Source organism: Lacerta agilis, chromosome 6, assembly GCF_009819535.1.
Source record: "Lacerta agilis isolate rLacAgi1 chromosome 6, rLacAgi1.pri, whole genome shotgun sequence".
In the NCBI taxonomy this organism is placed as follows: domain Eukaryota; kingdom Metazoa; phylum Chordata; class Lepidosauria; order Squamata; family Lacertidae; genus Lacerta; species Lacerta agilis.
Genome location: NC_046317.1, coordinates 32,870,216 through 32,893,179, shown reverse-complemented (window position 1 = coordinate 32,893,179; position 22,964 = coordinate 32,870,216). Strand labels below are relative to the sequence as shown.

The window sequence follows — 22,964 nt, the reverse complement described above, 5'->3', positions numbered from 1 at the left end:
TCTCTGCTTCCCTTTATTGCAGCAAGCAGTGCCTACCCATTTACCAAACTAAAACCAGTAGTTTCAGCATTGTAGAGCTAACTTGTGAGTGTACTGACTTCTGTGTCTGACTGCAATACATGCCCCTCTAAGAAATAATCATGCAAATCACAGAAATATAAGCAAAATGCCAATCTGCTTACCTCCCTGCTAATGTTCAGAATGTATCATTGTCAACAGCAACAGTGTTTAGTAACATTGATTCAGGTTTTCCATGTTTACAGCTTTCATGTACTTTTGGGGCAAAATTAAGATGGAACTCAAATAGTGACTTATACTTTCACAAAACATTTTTTCTTCCTTTAGGAATTGCTGTTGAATATTTTCAGTTCCATTTTTTCCTTTGCTCATGGTCTTCATTATTGCATTGTGTTCCAGGTATGAGATAAGAATAAAATCTATTTCTAAACCAGTAATTTGGATTGGATTCACATGTAGTGAAGGTGGGGTTAATGAACAACAAGGACAGTTTTTGCTATGCCCAACAACAATGGTAGTCATATTTGCGAAGCCCAATACTGACACCCAAAGGCAAAGCCTAATTTTCCTCAGCACACACATTTTTAATAGCCAGATTTCTAATGCTCTGTACAAAAGCAGAATTTTAACTCAGACTTTTAGAATGAGTCGTCCTTACTAGTCTTTTTGAATTTTTCAGATGCGCATCAAGTCAAACACAAAACATGTATAATACACACCATTTTACTCCATCTAGAATTTTCATGCCCTCTTGTAAAAGCTTTTATTCTTAACATCAAGAAGCCACACCAGTTCAGCACAAGAGGCTGAATTTTTATAAACTGGGGCCTTTCCTGCCTCTTTGCTAGCTTAGGTGGCTTAACACTGGGCAAGACAAAGACTTATTAAGTTACATTTTTCTACTTGTGAGTACTGTAATCAAGTCAAAAACAACTTACTTTATTACAAATTTTACCATTTTATAAAACACATGTTTAATTATAGAGATAGCTGTATTGTAATTAATATTTTGAGACAATTGTGATTTTGAGCTTAAATTATATACAGAACTGTCATTTTTGTATGTGTTACAAAGATTGCTATATGAAGAACTGTACTTTTCAGTTTAATTACAATATCATTGTAAATATGGCTGAATGAAGAACCACTTACTACTATATGAACATAGATTGTGAATGTATTTCAATGTCTTTGCAGTATACAGATTTACTGAACTTGGAAGCTGCTTCATTTTACGTGCAAAAAGGTACTTTAAAGCTATATTTTAAATCTATTGATTCAGTGAAATCAATTATCTTTCATTTGCACATGCAGGTGGTATTGCTCCCATTTTAATTTGTGTATTGGCACTAACTGGTAAGGTGCATATTGTGTCTAGAATGCATTTTGCAGATGCTTTCTGTACATAAAAAGAATACAGGGACTCAAACAATGCTGTGCAGCGTATAGCAGAGCCATTTTCGGCTTTGATGTACTCAACCTTTTTCAGTATTAAAAAAAGTGTTTTGAATAATATATTAAAAAGTCTATTGTATAAATAAAGGCACCTTATAAGTACTTTGTGCGGGAGTCTTGCAATCACTTTTTTTCCAGACAACTATTTCACTTTTGCTAATTCATAGAAACAACACCAAGGTTTTTGCCAGGCCTCATGTTATTATCTTACTTCCTCAATCCTAGTGCATCAGAAGTACAGAACTAGAAATGCATTCGCCAACATAAAAAGATGCTGTCAGATTTTCAGGTAGTTCTCACTACCTAGGGGTTTAGACTTGCAGAGAATGGTTTAGTACAATGGTTGCTAGTACTGCTGGCTGTCAGCATGTTACTAGGCCAGTCAGATGCATAAAGCTCTACAACCTTTAGAAGAACCCACTGCCACCATCCAACAGAGATACATATGCTTGAGTGCACCTAACGCTATGCTGGATTGGGGTTAACATGTAGAACCAACTGGAGGGGCCTGAAGGATTGCCACTGACATATTTAGAAAGCACTTTTTCTGTTATGTAAAAAGATCCAAGTATGCAAGAATTGTTGTTAGTACTGCACCATCCTAACCTTCAGTCTCAAAAGTATCCACCTTTGTAATTTGCTTCAAAATATCAAGAACAATCAGTGCAGTGCCTATGTTGCACTATGGCCAGCATACTCCCTTCTGGAAATGTTTTAAGTAAGGGAAGGTGGCACATGGGCAGTTGCTAGATCACAACAGCAATGAGACCAGGGGCAACTAACTGGTAGCCTTCTAGATGATGTTGGACTCCAGCTCCTATTAGCCCCAAACAGCATGGCTAATGGTCAGAGGTGATGGGAGTTGTGTTCCAAAAACAGGTTAATTACCCCTGCACTAATCTCTCGTTGGGTGCAGACTATGGCTTTCATAATTGTATCCAAAGTTTGGGGAAAAGTAAAGTATCTTATGGGCAATAGTGTATATATGCTTCTAATTATACATAACTCAACAAAGGGGCTACTATAATAATAATTTATTATTTATAGCCCGCCCATCTGGCTGGCTTTCCTCAGCCACTCTGGGCGGTTCCCAACAGATTATTCAAAACACGAAAGCAAGACCAGGACAACACATTTAAGGGTGTATGCATGGCTGTCCCAAGTTAAGAGCAGAACAGGGAAATTCACATCAATAAGCCTGTTCCAAAAAGATTCCAGTTTCTACAAGTCTTAACAATGTAATCTGAAAGTGGGGTTGCATGGTTAAACAGTTTTAGCGTTAAAAGAATTTCATATAATAGATCGTACTCTGGTGCAGCTACATGCCTCCTCCTTTCCAACTGCCAGTGTCATAGCTTTTTGCAAAGAAAGGAGAAAATTCATGTGTGAGGTGTTCACAGCTGACACAGGCAATGTGTCTTCGTACTAAGCTATCCTTGTACAAGTAGGACATCGCCTAAAAGCAGCAGCTCTTAATAGCAATAACGTTTAAAAAAGGAAAATAAATGGAAACTGCTCATTTTGGCAAACTAGTATCTTGAATAATTGCAATGCGTGCACACAACCAAGTATTAATTGTAAAAAAAAACCAGAAAAAATATTCCAACTTTTGTGATGTTCCATACAGCAGTGTTTTCTAAACATTTCTGGCATTTGTAATGGTTGCACTAAGTCATTTCGTTAAATTTATGAAACTGATCATTTGATATATAATTTGAGTTTTATTTTCAAATACTAATTTGATAAATGTGTCAATTTATTAGTGATTAAGTCAGCACCATAATTCTTCAGCTGGCAATTGCTTGGTGCAAATGCTTCATATATGCAAATTAGGTTTTGCATTTATTTTATTTTGGGGAGAGCCCTTTTTTGGTGATCTTAAAATTAGCTAAAACGAAAAGGAAATTCAAAACAGGATAATTTTTTTAACACAATAGCAGAATTCTAACCATATCCAATTTTGTGTAACATACAGCACCTGTTCATATAGAATATGTGGGGTAAGAAGAGACCAGACGGGTACATGGATACAGCTATCAATAATTCCTAGATGGTAGCAGTGCTTTTACAATCATGTCATGATCAGGGGAATTAATGGATGAATAGAACCATCTATCAATAACCTACCCATACACCATACAAGTAGGTACACAAGCATAGTTTGAACTGGAGGCATGGAAGGTAAGAGTCCTTTGTGAAATAGCTCTTAAAAAGTGACCCCAGCATATGCACTGAGTTTATGCTAAACAAATTAAATAGTTGTCATGTATAAGGACTTCGATCTTCATGCTTCAGAAGGTAAGATCTTGCATACATTTCAGTTCAAACCAAGCACAACAGATCAAGTAGGAATTCTGCTTCTTAGGTATTCAAGCACAGCAGCTGTCCCCTTGGCAAGAATAGCAGCTCGAGGAGTCCGGAAAGGATTGCCTTCCAGCAAAAGTGTCCTAACAGAAGGACCAAAAACCAGTTAAGACTACTGTATGTGTGCGCACACATGTACATGCATACACACAATCGCTATTCATAAATGAGAAAATCTTATCACTTTTACTTTATTATGTCATTTATTTAAAAATGGAAGTCAGCAATACAGTGGAACCCCAGGTTATGTTACCCCCCCCCCCCGTGTTGCGGACGCTCAAGTTGCGAACACCCACAACCCGGAAGTGTTTACGGAGCACGCGTGACCCCCGGATGCGCAGAAGTGCTCAATTCATGCTTCTTCCGGGTTTTTTTTTTTTTGCGTTCGTGATACACACGCCCGCGTTACGTACAGTGACCCGGAACAGATCGCTTACGTAACCCGGGGTATCACTGTACCTCTACTTCAGCCTAGTGCCCTCCAAATGTTTTAGACTGACTCCTATCAGCCACAAGCAGCATGTCTAATAGTCAGGAATTATGGGAATTGTGTCCCACACATCTGGGGGGCTTGAGGCTGAGGAAGGCTTCTCTGCTCATTTACCATACTGGCCCGAATATAAGTGGCACTTCCACCCCACCCCACCCCCCAAAAAATTCCAACCGTGAAAAGTTAAAGTGCGGCTTATATTCACAACCTTACAAAAAATGGCTTTTACAATATCACTGCTGAAACAGACATACGGTAAAACGGAACAAAAAAAAAAATATTGCCGATTTGAGAGCTTGAGTGCCTGCGAAATTGTAGCAATTGAATAGTGATTTGCAATTTTAGCGACTGTACAGTAACTTTTGCAGGCTTGCAAGATCAAAGGCTTAAATTGGCTTGGAGTTACAATTCTACCAACTGCAGCGATTTTCAGCCTGTAACCCAATTTTAAGGGAGCGGCTTATATTCAAGTATTGTCTTTGTGAGAGATTGAACAGAAACACTAATCTAGCGTGCTGTTGAGATTTTAAGCAGATGAAGTGATAATATTTTGCTCTGAATAAGTCCAGTTGTGGTTGAAAGACGGCAGATATACCGTATTGGCCCGGATATAAGCCATACCTGCAGATAAGTTGCACCTTTAAAATTCAAGGCAAAAAAGGGGGAAAGCGAAAAAAAGTCAACACTCCCTTTCTTAAACAGTCACTTAGGAAATATTTTACATTTTTCTTACTTAGACCTTTGTAGATGGAATTCATTTAATTTGAAACCAGCTTAAAATTCTAGTGTTATTGTAAATCCTGAACCTGGTGGTGGGGGGGTTCATGCTGCAGATATACATGATCCTCTGACTCAATCTTGATCCCTTAAATGGGACCAAGGGATCAGGAGAATACAACTCAATTAATTCTCCCTGTCTGCATCAGACCACATTATTACTTTATTCAACAGTTGAGCCACTGCATCACTCACTGATTTATGCATAAAATTCCAGCATTGCACCTTGAAAAGAAAACTGCATCACCATCTATTTAGGACTATCGGTTAGGATGAGCAGTTTTGCAAACAAGGTTCTCCTGTGCTCCTTACATGATGACTGAGCTTATGTGAACATGGGCTTTCTAACAAATCCCGTTTGTGGAATTCTATCCCATATAGGGTTAGGAAAACTATCTATTCAAATATTCAGTTATATTGTACCCATGCTTACTGAGTGTGTACAATCCTGGGAAGCAGAATCTTGTTCAATTCAGCCAATGTCTGGAAAGATCCAAAGAGTACACATTTTCAAAATTGTAACCCAATCTATCCAAATAGTCAGATGACACAAAAATAAGATGGATTTCATTATGAACATTTGTACTGCTTTGTTTAGTCTTTCCTAGAATAAATATGAACATTTTCAACTAGAATATGCTGTATAGGAAAAAGTTATCCAAAATTCATGAAGTTAATCACCTGAGATTGACACAGTTCCCAAGTTCTGGTGGTACTTGTAAGAGGTCATTATTTTGAAGATCTAGGGTACCAAGCCTGTCCAACTTCTTTATTTGCAGAGGGTCCAGGGATCCAATCTGATTATTAGCAAGGAGGATTGTTTCAAGAGTTGGAATGTGATACAGCACATTTGGAAATATTTTAAATCTATGAAGAAAACCAGAGACACTTCATTAATATAATTATGAGTAACCTACCCAAGAATATAATTTGTAAATACAACCACTGCACACACCTAGTGACTTGAGTTTATTAGGAGTCTTTAGGGAACTAATTTACAAAGCCAAGGGTTGGATTCAGATTAAGTTCTATTGTAGGCTGCATCAACAGAAGTATAGCATCCATATCAAGGGAAGTAATATCACTCTATTCTGCCTTGGTCAGACTACACCTGGAATACTGTGTCCAATTCTGGGCACCATAATCTGAGAAGGATGTTGACAAGCTAGAATCTTGTGCAGAGGAGGGCAACAAAGATGATTGAGGGTCTGGAAATTAAGCCTTACAAGCAGCGCTTGAAGGAGCTGGATATGTTTAGCCTGGAAAAGAGGAGACAGAGATATGATAGCCATCTTCAAATATCTCATGGGCTGTCACATGGAGCATGCTTGTTTTCTCCTGCTCTGGAGAGTAGGACTTAAACCAATGGCATCAAGTTGCAAGAAAGGAGATTCTGACTTAATACATTCAGAAAAACTTTCTGACAGTAAAAGCTGTTTGGCAGTGGAACAGATTACCATGAAAGGTGGTGGACTCTTCTTCCTTGGAGGTTTTTAAGCACAGATTGGATGGCCATCTGTCATGGATGCTTTAGCTGAGATTTCTGCATTGCAGGGGGTTGGACTAGATGACCCTTGGGTCCCTTCCAACCTAAAATATTCTATCATTCTAAATTAGCCACTACTTAATCCTATTGCTTTCAATGAAATTATGTGCAACCAACTAAAGTCTAGAACCAAACCAATATTTGGAGCTTCTAATTTTTCGGCTAATAGTAGCTGATGTTCTTCAGAGATGCTTCCTACTGAAAGTAACATGGTCCACTCAAGCCTTTTGCAGCCTTCTTCAGGAGTCATTCCTCTCACCTGACAACCAGCCTGAAGCTGGTGACAGTTGGCTCCTTTTGTTCTCTTCTCAAGTACAGTGGTACCTCTGGTTACGTACTTAATTCGTTCCGGAGGACTGTTCTTAACCTGAAGCACCACTTTAGCTAATGGGACCTCCCGCTGCTGCTGCGCCGCCAGAGCACAATTTCTGTTCTTATCCTGAAGCAAAGTTCTGAACCTGAAGCGTTATTTCTGGGTTAGCGGAGTTTGTAACCTGAAGCGTATGTAACCCGAGGTACCACTGTACTTTCCTTTACTTGATCTTGTGTCTTTCCTATTGTGTATTTTGTGAGTTGGTAGGGGTTTTTTAACTGTGTTTCTTCCTCTCCATCCCTTTTGGTGTTGTTAAGCTGAGTTTTCCTGCCTTTTTCATTCCCTACCTTCATGAAAGTGCTAGAATTTCAGGCTCAAAATGTTTCTTTAGAGAGCTGACTCTCCCAAGGCATAAAAGGTCAGGAGAATGTTTCCAAGGCAACAACACCTAGAGGGGCAGAGTCAAATAAATGTATAAACACTAATTCCCTCAGTAACTTTTTCGTAGATTCAAAAGCACCCTTTTTCTTTCACTTAGGTATTCTCCCCTAGATGCATATAGAACTCTCTATGTGGAAGCATTTACAAGGGTAACTGGTCCTTTTAAACAGTTAAATGAATGAATGAGTTACCTTATGAGTCCATGAGGAGTTTGATGTGGCCCTGCCCTGCTTCTCTCAACCTGGCTTGGGGCGGGGCCTGACAGGCTCCATAAAAGAGTGCTGCTGCTGGGCAGAGGGGGCTCCGTTTTTGTTTTGTTTTTAAATTGCTTTTTATCTATGTAATTTTAAATTGTGATTGATATTAATGCTGTATTCTTAGTTTTAGATTTTATGATTTATGTGGAAATTGTTTTCCATTTGGTTGTGTACTTTTTGATGTGTTTTATTTATTGACTTTTGTTATGTTGGTAATTATGTAAATCTTGTCACATTGTAAGCCACTTTGAGCATTGTTTTAACTATGGAAAGGCAGCATACAAATAAAATGATGAATGAATGAAGGATGGATTAGAATTACACTGCTGTATGAAATTACAAGATGGGCTTGTCCTTTTTCTAATTACCTGAGGCTTCACCCATAGCTATTGAAAATGCATATATGCCTCTCGTTTTTCACCTTTTCAATTAATTGGCTTAAAGAACTCGTTTTCTGCACAATATGTGCAACTTGGCTATGGCTTGCACATGATACAATCTCAGATGCTCATCTGTTTTTTCTGCCATCATCTTGACAGTTCAGGGTTGTTGGGAAAATAAAATGAGTAGGGAAATCACACACACCCTATTGTGCTCCTTGGAGGAAATGAGGGGTATAAATGTAATAATAAATAAAACACAAAATACCCAACTGAATACTGAGCTCTGCAAGATAGGGTCTCTGCCAGAAACCATTTCTGTTTTCTTCCATATGATGTAGGAGTCAGGCCTTTAGTGTGGCAGTGCCTACCCTTTGAAATTCCTTCCATTGAATAACAAGACAGGAGCTATTGCCAGTGCTTCCCCCCCCGGGGGGGTACTCAAGGGTACACGGTACTGACAACTCTTACTGCAACAACTTCATGGTGAATACCAGCACCTCTTTTTCTAGGAAAAAAAGCCCTGGCCATCACTATTGTCTTTCTGGCGCCTGTTGAAGCCCTTCCTTTTAAGGGGGATTTTTATTCCAATCTATATTTGCATTTGCTTTGACATGGTCTTCATTGTTGATGTTTTTATTGTTAAAATCACTTCAGGAAGCAATTCATTCATAAGAAAACAACAACATCTGGAAGGCCACAGGTTCCCCACACATGACAAGCTGAAGTGTCACAGAAGTTTCCTCTTCCAACAGGACACTGCTGAGGCAAGCAGATTTTTTGAGTGAAGTTCCAAAAGCAGAAGCCTGCTATAGATCCTAGGAATAGGGATGCCCTGTAATACTACAAAGCTAAGACAAAAGACCAACCATGTATTTAGCAATTTTAGTAGAGTTATCTACAAGACCACTTACCTGTTAAAGGCAAGATTAATTATTTGCAGTTTTGTCAGTGCTTCCATTTCATCAGGCAGAGATGTCAAAATGTTATTTCTAAGTTGAAAAAAGCAACCAAATACACCAACTATTAACTTTTATTAAAAGTTGGTATTTTAACTGAACCATTTTCAAATACAAGATTTAGATTCATTTGCCTCAATAAGCAAGCAGAACTGTTGGTACCTATTCTATTGTGGATTCCCATAACAAAGTATCACTTGTGTATAGAAAATTATGTACCCTACATATAAATCAACATACATGATGAGTGCACATTAGTATCAGTAGAACCACCACATTCAGGAACAATATGCTTTTGACTACCAGTTGCTGAGATCAGAGAAAATGGAGGGTTGTTCCCTTTAAGACCCACTTGTGAGCTTCTGAGAAGCATCAGACTAAGCATCTGGAACAAGAGTTATATGCATGTTACAGGTACCTCACAACTTAACATGCAACTTAACTTACATAACTGCAACTTTGTGCAGGGGGGCAGGGGGAATAAATAAATGGAGAAGACCACTCACCATTTATTTATCCTCCCCCAAGCTGCACAAAGCTGCTATTGTGGGCTTGGCTTTGGGAAGGCAGTATGAGGGCTCTGGGCCAGAGCCCTCACACTGCCTTCCGAAAGCCTCACAGTAAGGCAGAACTTTCCAAACTGTGTCACAACACTTTAGTGTGTCGGCTGCAGTGTGTCAGTGTGTCGTGCGAATGCTTCCTGTGCTCTTCTGGGGGCTGGAAAGGGGTTAGTTTAACCTCTGGTTTGTTAGTAAAACTTAATTACTGGATTGCAAAATTATGCATGTCTTTGGAAAACTCTGCCGTAAGATGCAAGTTACCTGTACTGAATGGAAGCAGTGTAGGGTATGGGTGAATGTAAAAAAGTTTAGCCTACTTTTTAGCTGCTGTTTTATTAACATTGCTTTATAGATTACAATAATTATTATATATTGTATTACTTGGTAGCAGACCCATTCAGGGGGAGGGCAGCAGATACACTTGCCCCAGACCTCAGAGGGTTAAGCCAGCTGGGGGTCCCTGTCAGTGACCAGCTGCTTTTTATTTTTATTTTTTGAGTTTATAACTTTATTCTAACAAGACTCTGGTCCGGGCCTCAGACAAGCTCTGCACAGGCCTGCTTGGTAGGGTCAGTTTTTAATAGCCCAGGCACTGAAATGGTTGTGTATGTGTTGTAACTAGGATATTCGACTGTTATGTTCATTGCTGTTTGTATTTGTATTCAAGTGAATCCCAGAGCAGCATACAATGATTTTTTTTAAAAAAACATACGTACCTACATTGGCTAACATTCAACTGTCACTGCATTAATCAAGCGGAAAATCTTTAAGGGAATCTACAAATTCCCTTCAAAAATGTTGTATAAACAAAGGTTTAAGTCAGGGGTCAGCAACCTTTTTCAGCTGTGGGCCGGTCCACCATCCCTCAGACCATGTGGTGGGCCGGACTATATTTTGAAGAAAAAAATGAATTAATTCCTATAACCCAGAGATGCATTTTAAATAAAAGCACACATTCTACTCATGTAAAAACACACTGATTCCTGGACCGTCCGTGGGCTGGATTGAGAAGGCGACTGGGCCACATCCGGCCCACAGGCCTTAGGTTGCCTACCCCTGGTTTAAGTTATCACTTACCTAACATCCAAATGTGTCAGTCTGTGAAGCATACAGAGCTCCAGGGAAATAGACGAAAGCTTGTTGAAACCAAAATTTATATCAGAGACTGAGTCTTTTAGTTCCACAATTCTGCAGCCCAGTTGTAAAAAAAAGAAAAGAAAAGAAAACCAATTGATCTCATAAATTGTTTTGTGCTATTTCAAAAGATCAGATTAAACCAGATTGTATTCACCACTGTGTAACTTTCTATTAGTTTCTCTCAAACACTGGGGCAGGAACCACCAATGGGCCCTAGGTCAGCTTTAGATAGGCCTCAGCCACAATATGAAAATACCTGCTTCCTGGTTCAAACTAACTCACTAAGTCTGGATTAGGAACTCTGCTTACTTTAAACCACCAGTAGTTGATGTGGTGGGCCACAAGTCCCATCACCTCCAGCCAACATGGCCAATGGCCAAGGATAATAAGAGTTCTAGTCCACAACATCTGTTGGGCACCATGTTGGATTCCTCTCATTTAAACTATGGTTTGTTAGAAGCAGCCAGTATCTTAAATCTTGGGCCACATTCACATGCAACTCTCAACCATGGTTTAAAACAATGTGGACACACCTGCACTCCACTCTTCACATCCCATGTGCCTAGGAGGATAATTTTGCCAAAGTGTACAGTAGTTTACTTTTACAGAATCATGGCTTTGTGTGTGTGTGTGTGTGTGTGTGTGTGTGTGTGATGGCTTGTTATAAAACTTAACAGTTTGTTTTAAACCAGACCCCCAGGTTCATATGTAAAGTTAAGCTGGGATTCTTTAAAAGTAAAAGTAAACTTTGCTGCAACTCTTCTCCCTTCACAAAACACTCAACTATGGTTTAGTGTTGTGTACAAATCAGGTCACTTGTCTTGTTAGTATACCTATTGTGATGATTTCCTATATTCTGTTGTAGGCCAAACCTTGGTTTATTTGATTTTAAGTTAACACCACTCTGCCCTCCTCCACCCCAATGAAAGGTCTTATAATTATTTTTATATATTATTTATTAAATTTATATACTGCCCTTCATGGTGGTTTACAACATAAAAACAAAATACATATCGTAATAAGAACAAAAAACTTACTCTAATAATCCCTGCATAAACACATTTAAAAGGCCACTGATTGCTTAATCAGCCAAAGGCCTCGGTATAGAGGAACGTTTTCGCCTGGTGCCTAAATATATGCAGTGAAGGTGCCAGGCAAGCCTCCTTGGGGAGAACATTTCACAAACAGAGCCATTGAAAAAAAAAACCCATTCTCATGTTTCCATCCTCTAGACCTTTCACGGAGAGGGCACATGAAGGAGTGCCTCAGATGATGCTTGCAGTACAACACCCCCCACTACCAAAAAGCACAGTCGTGTGTGTGATTTCACTCCAGTCTTCCCTCTCCCCCGAAATACCCTCTCAAAATGGACTTCAGCCCAGGTTTAATTAATGTTGCTATAGGAGAAACAGTACCTTATTGGAATTTCAGTCAGCTGATTCTTGCTGAAATTTACAGTAGTGACTGGATTGGTTCCAACTGCATTCAACACTTCATCTGGAATTACAGCTGCCTGTTTTTCACTGGAAAATATTTATTTAAAAAGTCCTATTATTTAACAGAAGAATAACAACATTATCAATTGGCCAGAACTCCAACAGGAAAGGTACTGCACTTTTAAGAGTCATGTTGCAAAATGAATTATATTGTACTCAAATATCAAAATAAAATATGGTTAGGAAGCCAGATCCCAGTATCCTAAGGAGAGATCATTAAAAAAAGGAAAGATGCATTAGAGTTTTTATAATTGCAACTCCAGCTACAAACCTCAACAATACTAATCCAAAGACACATTTAGAATGAAATCCTGTGCATAGTTGGTATTGTCTGGTTTGTGTTGTTACTGATCTCACATAAGCCATTCTGAGAGTCTTTTAAACTTAAGAGTGCAGTACCTGATTGGGGATGTTTGGGTGGGGATGGCTGAGTGAAGCCAATCTCCCCACCACTAGATACCCCTGGAAAGTGACAGTACTGCTGCTGCTGGAAAGCTTGAACTGTGGCTCCACCCCACTAAGTGAGCCACTTCTGACTTATTTAACAAAATTTATATACCGTCTGTTTGTAAGGGAACGTCTAAGCAGTTTACAAGAATATAAAATATTAGAAGTTTCAATAAAGAAGTCAAAAACAGGTATTTTTGTGGAGCTCTCCATCACTCATGATTAAGGGGTGGCTTCATTAAAACTGTACCAGTAACATTTGCTCTACCAAGGATGCATGACATGGTATCCAACAAAGTAGTTCTGTAAGCACAAGGACTTCTGTCTGCACAATGCAAGTTCCCCTCCCTCTCCCCAGGCATCCTCTAAATCTGTTCTGGAGGTTCCCAGAACCCTTTGGAGCAGATCTGAAGAGGGCACAGTGGGGGAGAGAGGCAAGTTCCATTGTGTAGATGAAAACAGAACAACTTTGTTGGATTTTTATTTACCGTATTGGCCCAAATATAAGGCACACCCGAATATAAGCTGCACCTTTAAAATTCAAGAGGGAAAAAGAAAAAAATATATAAGCTGCTTCCTTAAAATTCCGCAGGCACTCACACCCGTTCCATTTTACCGTATGTCTGTTTCAGCAGCGATATCGTAAAAGCCAATTTTTGTAATGTCGCAAATTTAAGCTGCACTTTAACTTTTCACGGTCAGAATTTGGGGAAAAGTGAGGCTTATATTCAGGCCAATATGGTAAATGTCTAGAGCTGGTAAGATTAAAATTCTCCTACCTATAGTCCAATGTTTTTAATGCAGTTATAGCATGCAGATTAATTTTTGACTGACTTGGCAGAGTCATTGCTGTCACAGGAAATTCTCCATTTGGACCAATCATGTCATCATCTAAAGAAAGCAGAAGTTTAATATTTTACAAACAAGAGAATCTGCAAAAATCTGAAGATTAAAAAAAAAAATGTAGCCAAGTAGTTAGGATTATTTTTTCATTTCAATTTCACCCACTTTGGAGTCAGAACATCATAAAAGTAAGAGTTTTCACAGCAGATGAAGTTTGCTTCATTCAGACACAACAATAATTAATGAAGACTCTGTTCATAATATTTCATACAACATATCTAGAAGACTCTCAGGCTTGTTCTTTGGAAAGTCTGAAAAGGCTAGGAATATCAATAGTTCTTCCAAGTGTAAGAAGGTATTTTGTACTGCAGTTTTATCCAGTTCTACCTATATCAGTGACTTAGGGCATAGAACCTTGTATTCCTTAACTACATCAAGACCAATGGAGCAAGTGGCTTTAAGTGAACCATTTTTGGATTGCATTTGTAAGTATCTTGTGGTCAATCTGTTCAAGTGTTGCCAAATGTCAAAGAACTGTGCAGGGTGTTACAGGAAAATAACCAATAGTAAATTTTGTGAATATATAGCCTAAAAACGTGGCTGCAATACATTATTATTATTGTTATTATTATTATTATTATTATTTAAGAGGAAGCTATACAAATGACACAGAGAAAATGTTCTGATCACATGTGGCTGATCCAGTTCCAGATCAATTTTGGAACATGTCTTGAAAAACTTGACTATGAAATATCTTGGCAGTTAAGTCTGTATAGTAACCCAGGTTCATTAGTTCTACCAACTAACTTTTATACATACAAAACTGAACCATAGCTAAGGAATTTATTTTCAAATTTTATCAGAGCCAGATCTTTCAAGTGCCATCACCAGCTAGTTATTAGGCACTAGTCTCGACATCCTCTTGCAAAAAAAGTTAGGATTCATTCTCTCTTTCTCAATGTATTTATGTTTAAATTCAAAAATTTAAATTTAAATACAAAAATCCAGCACCAAGGGAGAAAGCAGCCTTAGTGCTCAGACATGAACACATTTATATGTAAGTATGCCCTTCATCTGAAATAAATAAAGCATTTTCAAATGCTTTTAAGCATGCTTGTAAGCACGTGTACAAAATTAGGTTTGTGGCTATTTCCTTATTAAGTAAAGGAAGATGTAAGGTTTGCGTGAAGGTGCTTCACGAGTAACGGAGCAGAAGCCCAAACAGTCTTTTGCAGTTTTATTGTGCAAACTATTTACAGTGCAGAGCTACAAAAAGCATGTCAGTCTCAGTCGCTAGCAGCATAATAACTTTGGCACCCCAAGTCTCCTCCTACCCTCCTTGTGTTTCACCCCTCTGTGCAACTGGGGTGCCGGAAATGGCGTGCCTCCCTCCTGACCAGCCGGGCGAGGTGAGCACAGGGTCTCAGCAACATCCCCAAGCCCTCTCCCTGCCAGGCTCCCTGTTTGTGACTCCTGGCTAGAAGAGGCACTGGGGCTCTCAGTGGCATCCCTAAGCCCTCTCCCCACCAGGCTGGTTCCTTCCCTCTCCTCCCCACTGGAGGTGTGGTGGCTTTCCCCGCTGGAAGAGGTGCTGCTGCTCATTTGGCGTCGGGGCTCTCTGTATGCTAACGGACCCTTCGTTCCCCTCAGCGGGCCAGGTGGCAGTTTTATATAACAAGGGATGCACTTCATTCTTATACATAATAGAAACCATCTCCACTTATGTAGGACTTGGAAAAGAGAAAAAATATGTAAGCAACCAGGTGTGAACAAACATTTCTAGACATAACAAGATTGTGAAGAGTTAATCTAACTAGTCCAAGAGTTGATTTAACTGTAACCTTATGCTCACAAATAAAACTTTTACCTTGTATTTTACTTCTAAGGTATTTTAGAATTTCTTGCGTCCCTTTCTGAAATGGAAGAATAAAAGCACAAAAAGCTTGTCAACCACTTGCATCTTTTGAATCTTAAGGGGTAGAAACAACTCAAGACAGTATGTAAATTATGCTCTTACTTGTACAACATCCCTTCGTATTGTCCTTAAAGGGTTCCCTTCCAGCCCTAAGAACTTCAGTTGAGACAGGTTTCCTAGCTTGTAAGGAAGGCTGCAGAGAGAAGAGTTCTCTTTATAAACAACCTCAAAGCAGGAAGATGGAAGCAATGCTCAGCTCAGTTATTCAGGCTTGGATCAAAACTAAGTGCAAACAGTCACAAGCTACTTCTATTCATTGAAAAGGAAATATCCAGTTGAGAATACCCCTGGCAGAAGGGATGGGAAAGGCAATTTTCACAGGTGCCCCCATGCCACTTCTCCTGCTGGTCTGAATGATTTCCCCAATCCTCCAGAGCAGAATTTCATGTGGACACTGCTCTTGTGGGTACGTGGAAATCAGTGAAAGATGCCTCCCCCCACTTTTGCTGATGGGAGCATTCTATTAGTAGAACTTTCACCACTGGTTAATATCCAAGCCCCTGCATTCTGAACCTCGTTAATTAGAGCATTATTAATGGTTCAATATTACTTTACCAATCAATAATAATATATTTCAAGAAAAAAGTATGGTCTGAACATTTGTTTATAAATTCAGTAACAGCGTAAACCTGCTCCAAACTAAGGAAGACTACTAATTATTAGGTATTTCTACCTTGCCCATTTGGCTGGGTTTCCCCAGCCACTCTAAATAATGCCCATAGTCTTACCTGCTAATATCATTGTTGGATAGGTCCAGTCGCTCTAACCCTTGTAACAGGGTTATTTCATCAGGCAGTGATTTTAGCTTATTATCTCTTAGTTCCAATACACACAAAGAATTCAGATGTTTCAGGTGGTCAGGTTTTAACACTTCAATCTGATTTTCACCAACATGCAACTCCTAGAAGAATTTTAAAAATGAATAAATTACATAATCAACTCTGTATCAAGGTAAATCTATTACATAGGAGGCAAGAGTTGTATTTTTACATATTTATTGACTTTAGAGTTCCTCAAGCAGATAGTCTATAGCAGACACATCCAACTGCAATCTACTCCCAGTATAAAATAACTGACAGTGATCTACCCATTGTCATTGGAGGGGGGGAGACCAAATTTGTTTAGCTTTTTATAGGGGAGGCTACAGTTGCTCCACTAATAACAAGCAGGAGAAGTGATACTTTCCGACAACGGCGGGGGTGGAGCCAGCAGTCATAAGGGAGCCCACTGTCGACCACAATCAACACTGATCATTCAGTGATCTTTCGCGATCAACCTGTTGGACATCACTGTTCTATAGTTACCTTGTAGACACTTAAGTCATTAGAGTTGCTATATTATTCACTTACTAAGCTGCATGGAACTCAGCCAGAGTGACTTCTGCATTGGATTGGCCCTCACCAGCCTTGTTAAAGTCTGGATAGCATTAGTTTTCATTTGAAAAATGTTCCATCCACACTTGAACAAAAGTTTTGTGTGCATGTGTCACTGGGATGCCCCTCTCTTTTAAGAAAATGCTGCCTGAAAGCACCATGTTGATTGTTAAATGCAATGTAACCCCAGCATCACAAGACAAAATAAAGCTTAGAATACAATTTCAGAAGCTAGCTGTATTAACTTGACCATTTTTATTTCAGTTTCATCAACATAAAGATTAACTTATCCTTAATTGCAACAGGCTTCAGAAAAGAAAAGATTCAATAGCACAACCTATATACACACACAAAAGCATCAAATGTACTGAGAATAAATCTGTTTTAAAAGATGTCTTTATTGGAGTTTACATAGTTTAGGTAATACATACCAAGAATAAACCTTACCTTTAAAAACTTACATGAAGGAAGGTCTGGCAGATAACACAATTTATTTCTTCTTAGATAAAGCTGCTCTAATGATTCCATATTGGCCACTTCAGGAGGTATCGTTTCCAGATAGTTTTTTGTGCAATCAAGCTGTCTCAGACCTATAGAACGGAACATAAGAATAGCTCTGATGGATCAGGCCTTAGGCCATTCTGTCTAACATCTTGTCCTCACAACAGCCTACCAAAATGTGAAATGGAGAAACAAGTGGAAACATCTCAATTAAAAAATAGGGTGGCTTTACTAAATGCAAACACCACACAGGAATATTTTCTTCATTATTGCACTTCAAATATTTGCCAGCCAAGCCAAATATTAATAATGCAAAGGCTGTAGAATATATTGCTGGATTTTAAAGTTATACCTACATTAGAATCTTCAGAATTCTTAGTTAAGAGCTATGCCACTTGGGAATAAGAGACAATGACTCACAGCTCAGGAAAACCCTATTGTGTAGGCAAGAAGGCACTTCCACTTAAAAGGCAGAGTTGCCTCTTTTCCCTCTGTGAGTTTTCACACTCCTTTGCACACTGTCTCAGAGGGTCCCAACAATAAGGAATGACTTTTCAGAGGACTTGGTAGTCTGCAGTGAGAATGGTGAGTGGGAAAGCCCTGTCATGTGAGTAGAACTCTGCTCATGTTTCTTTCAATCCAGACCATTATTTCTAGCTGTACAAAGATACATAGCTGTTAACACATTTCTGAATACACATTTAGTAAAACATGCTGCCCCACATTTGCCAAGGAAAACTACTGCTTTCTGCTGCGAATAGCTTACATTGCATGCAGATTAAAATGCAGAGGCACTTTACATGTAAGTGTCTTCTCATAACTTGTCACAGGAAAGTCTTACTGTACTGTGAAGACCAGTTCTGCTGAACTACCAAGTTCTGGTTAAAAATGAGTGTCACACTTTCTCAACTGCATCAGTGGTTCTCAAACCTTTTCCCCCATGGACCACTTGAAAACTGCTGAGGATCTTTGCCAACCACTTAATGATTTATCTGTCTATTGTAGCAACAGTATGCACAGTGCTAAATGTTGTACGGTGGTTGTTGTTTTGAATATATATATATATATATATACACACACACACACACACACACACACACACACACACTATTTTTATAGGCACACTATGGGACACATGAATGAAACTAATTTGATCACTAGTAATCCACAGACCAGTTTGGAAACCACTGATGTACATGAATATAAAATTCCTTAAGAGAAGAGTGATAGCAATGTACTTTTAAAATGAAGTTTCATTAAACCCCTACTACCAGGAAAATAAGACTACAAAAAGATTCCAATCAAGACATAATTCAAGGTTTCCTTACTTTTCATTGCACTGATTTCTGCTGGCAGGCTCTTCAAATGATTACAAGTCAAATTGAGCCGCACCAAATTTGTTAGAAAACGAAAACTTGTTGGGATACTAGAAATACGGTTGTTGGAAATATCCTGAAGAAAGCGGGAAATAAAAATTGATGTTATGGTTTAGAATGGCTATGTAAGGAAATTGTGGTGATGCATAAATAAGCCAAGTAGTATTGGTTCAGCACTAAGTATCAAAACATGGCACAATTATTAGTCAACACTTGCAGTATTTCCACCCCAGTTCTTTTTCAAATGAAGTCCCAGATTCTCTTGTTGGCATGGCCAGAATGCAGTAGTTCCAATGTCAAAGGGATTATAAAATAACAATATGAATGGCTAGCAGCATATCTATTCACAATGATGAATGGAATATTCACTTAGGCAGACTGAAGGCAATCATAAGCCTCATCATAGAAATACATTGTTTGAAATAAATATGATTTAGTGTGTGAGCAGCCTTCTCAAATATGATGGACAATTTTTACACCAGCTGAAGATTCTGGGCAGACAAAATAAAGTACTTTGCAAAACATGCATCATGAATTGGAATTCATTGCTACACAATAAGGTGATTGCCACACTCAGGTATCTTTAAAAGAGGGTAACTCTATTATTCATTAACTGCGATAGCTATATGGATCCTTGATGTACTCAGGTAACAAATCTCTTAATAAAAGCTGCAAGGTGTGGGGAGATGGGAACAAGAGAGGAAGGCTGTTGCCTTTCTAGTGAGCTTCTGGGAAGCATCCCATTGGCCAGAGTTGAAAACAGAATTGTTGGCCTTATGAAAGAGAAGTCTTTTCAACACATCCCATAAGGCTTCTGAAGGAGATAATTGATTTTTTAAATAAATAAAAAAATCACATAATTAATTGGCTTACTTTTAAATGAATCAGATACAGTAAAATAAAAGATTTGACAAATCATACAATTTTTTCAAGCCGTGTCATACATAGAATTTAAATGCTTGCATAGCAAAACTATCAAACAAGCACCAAATGACTATTAATATGGAGCTGGTAAATCAAAGAATTTTAAAGAACAGTACCCATTCAAGAGTTATGCAAGTAATGAACTAATTAACTAAAAATATTAGTAACCAAAACAGCACCAGAATCATCATAAAAGCCTTCTTTACTTACCAACTCTTCCAAACTAATAAGCTGTCCAAATTCATCAGGCAACTGATTTAATTCATTGTGCTGCAGAAACAGACTTTTTAAATGTTTTAGTTGGGTAAGCTCCTCCGGTATATCTTTTAGTCTATTATGGCTGTTGATAAAATAAAAATTATGAAGAAATGCATTAGTACTTTGCTCTAAAACAATGTTGCCTGTTAGTCTACAAATGTTACACATCCACAAGAACCTACTACGTATCTACACATAATTAAAAACTAATGTACTTAAACTTTCCTCACCTCAATATTCACTTTAAAGATCTTTAAGCTTTTTCCATTACATAAACATGTTCTGTGTACAAAGTTTGTACAATATATTTACCTCACATTAAGTTTCTGGAGATTTTCCAGTGTTCCTATAGCAGAAGGAAGAGATGTCAGTTGATTATCATGCACCTAAAAATAAAAATAAATTGTCAGCACATTTACTTACTTCAAAAAAGTAAGAAAGCAATTGCTACCTGTACCAAACAGTTTCGGATCCAAGCATTACCATCAGCCACGGCATTATATTCTGAACTATGTTTGCAAATATGGTGATAAATGACAAAGCTCTTTAAATCTCTCCAGTTTTTATTTAACACAATGTTAAAGTGTATTTATTTTACTTATTTCATAAAATTTGTATACTACTTGATTGTAAGAAGAAAAATGTATCTTTAACATAAGATCTATGCATATCCCTGAAGATTATGAAACACAACAAAGCTCTTACAGAATGGAAGAAGCCTATTTTCCCCACTTTTCATCATCACAATATCAATTAGAAAGCAATATTAATCAAAAATATTGTACTTACATCCAACACAGTGAGAGCAGGCAACAGTCTTAGATCATCAGAAAGACACTGCAGTTTGTTCGAAGATAATATTAGTTTGGCGAGATCGGTTTGCTCCCACCACCGTTCGTCAGCACTAAAAGAGAGGTTTTGTTTCGCCTCTTCTGGAATATCCAAGTTTATTCGCCATACATGTGGAGGGACTGGAGGCAGAAAAATGAACACAAGAAAAGCCCTTGTGGATTAGACCTAAGGCTCACCTCAGAGCCGTCTCATCCATTGGGGCTGGTGGTGCGGCGCACCAGGGCGCAATGGCCTGGAGGGCGCCTCCGCCCTCCAGCCCCGCTGGCAGCGCCCTCCAACTGCCCAGCGGAGCAAGGGAGCTGGCCGGCCACGCCACGCCCTCCAGCTGCCCGGCGCAGCGCAAGCTGCCTGGCTGTGCTGCGCCATCCGGCTGCCCCGCGGAGCGCGGGAGCGCGAGCCGGCCACCCTCGCCTCCCGTCCCAGAAGCGCTGGAAGGGCAGAGCACAGGAGCGCGGCAGAGTGCGGGAGCAGAGCTGGCCGGCTGCGCTGCACCCTCCAGCTGCCCGGCGCAGCGCGAGCTGCCGGGCTGCGCTGCGCCATCCGGCTGCCCCGCAGAGCGCGGGAGTGCGAGCCGGCCACCCTCGCCTCCCTTACCGGAAGCGCTGGAAGGGCACGCAGAGCCCCGCGCCGCTCCAGCGCCATGCCCCTCATCCCCCGCTCGTCCACCCCCCTCCCAAGGGGCGGCAAGCGCGGGAGGGAGGCGGCGGAGAGACGGCATGGTGGGGGCGCCGGAGGGATAGCCGCGCCAGGGCGGCCGATCTTCTTAAGACGGCCCTGGCTCACCTAGTGCAGCATCCTGTTCTCTGTGGTCCACCAGCAACCTATGGGTATCCCACAAGAAGTCACCATTTGTGACTTCCAGCAACTGCCTCTGGAGGTAGCCTAGTAGTTGGCAGTCACCAGAGCTAGGAGCCACTGACAGTCCATGAATTTGCCCAAACCTCTTTTAAGACAACCTGAGATGAAACAGAAGTGGTTGTATTCAACATTTTTTCCTCAAAGGAAACCCACCAAAATCAATTGACCTTGTGTTAGTTAACTTCAGCACTCCTACTCCGAGTAGGGCTGGGGCTGGCTCTGGATGCAACCCAAGCTCTCCTTTTCCCTTCGCCCAAGCTTAAGAAATAATAAGCGGGCTCTTCCCCCAGTTGCCAACCCTGTCCAGCCACCCACAAAAAAGGCACATTATAAAGCTTCAGAGGGATAATAAAATGATGGCCAACTCCCATAAAGAGAACAAAGATACAGAATGTCTGTGGAAGAGAGGAGAGCCTTTTCGGACTGTCTGAGAAAATACTATGGTCAAATGAAACCACAAGAAAGGTTTGAAATATAAGCAGAGGAAGGAGAATAATAATAATAGTCATCATTATTATTTCTTTGTACCCCATACAAATACTATAGACAAATGAAATCACAGGGTGGATTTGAAATATAAAAAGGAGAATAATATTTATTTGTACCCCGTACAAATATCTGACGAGATAAAAGGAATGTAATACAAATTTTATGTTTTAGGGGGGAGAAGCATTGTATTTAAGGCAGTAGATAAAAGATTTGAATGGAAACCTCACAGAAGGGTAGGGAGTCAAAATGTCAAGAGAACACTGTATTGAAATTGAACTGCATTTGTTAAATTGTGTGGATTTTTTTTTAAATGTTAATTAATTAATTAATTAATGATTAGAGGGAATGAAGCCGTCCTCAGCTCAGCACAAGCCCCTGGAGTCTTCGGGCCCCAACCAGCGCTCTTTCCTCAGGAATAAAGCAGTAAACAGCCGGGCGCGACCTGAGGGGAAGACGCGGTCTCCGCGACCGACAGGCAGAGGCCGCCCGGTCCCCTCAGGAAACGCAGCGCAGTGGAGGCAGCCGCAGCCGCGGCCTCCGCCCGTGGAGACGGGAATCCGAGCGGCGGCCTCGCTCACCTTCGGTCAGCCCGCGGCCAGAGAGATTCAACTGGCCGCTCTTCCGCGCCGTCCGGATCAGCCCCTGAGGCACCGCCGCAGCGCCGTCGCCCGCGCCCCGCCTGAAGCCGGCGAGAGAATCTCCCGCTCCTCTTCTTCGCGCCCTGGACATGGTCTCCGCCGACCTGCTCGGTTGCCCGCACCGGCTGAGCCACTCGGAGCGCGACGCAATGCCGGGTTGAAACGCGGGCCCGCCCGCCCGCCTTTATTCGCGTTCTAGGCAGTTGGCGCCTCCTCTTCCGCGCGGGGAGGGGAGCG

General features: G+C 40.2%; 1 protein-coding gene across 3 annotated transcripts; it reads right to left on the bottom strand.

The window, feature by feature from the left end:
* Positions 1–22,879, bottom strand: LRRC40 (leucine rich repeat containing 40). Of its 3 annotated transcripts, none has more exons than XM_033151823.1 (15): positions 22,668–22,879; positions 20,680–20,861; positions 20,203–20,276; positions 19,843–19,972; positions 18,661–18,784; positions 17,279–17,421; positions 16,187–16,359; positions 15,501–15,591; positions 15,351–15,396; positions 13,420–13,531; positions 12,113–12,220; positions 10,638–10,748; positions 8,956–9,033; positions 5,786–5,971; positions 1–413 (listed from the first exon to the last, which is right to left on the bottom strand). In XM_033151823.1, exons 1-15 carry the CDS (start codon positions 22,816–22,818, stop codon positions 365–367), a joined length of 1,758 nt encoding a protein of 585 aa, XP_033007714.1. In that variant the 5' UTR covers positions 22,819–22,879; the 3' UTR covers positions 1–364. The 3 variants fall into 3 exon arrangements, with proteins under 3 accessions (XP_033007714.1, XP_033007713.1, XP_033007716.1); XM_033151822.1 differs by lacking the exon at positions 1–413 and adding an exon at positions 3,345–3,920 and having other exon boundaries at positions 22,668–22,877; XM_033151825.1 differs by lacking the exon at positions 1–413 and adding an exon at positions 5,557–5,587 and having other exon boundaries at positions 22,668–22,878.
* Between the last annotated feature and the right edge of the window lie 85 nt (positions 22,880–22,964).

Excerpts from the sequence above, each read along its gene's own strand:
- LRRC40 (XM_033151822.1), bottom strand. The coding sequence starts at position 22,818 with ATGTCCAGGGCGCGAAGAAGAGGAGCGGGAGATTCTCTCGCCGGCTTC. Across the intron at positions 13,532-15,350 it reads CCTTAGAAGTAAAATACAAG|ATGATGACATGATTGGTCCA; the intron begins GTAAAAGTTTTA and ends TGCTTTCTTTAG. Across the intron at positions 9,034-10,637 it reads CTGACACATTTGGATGTTAG|AAATAACATTTTGACATCTC; the intron begins GTAAGTGATAAC and ends TTTTCAACTTAG.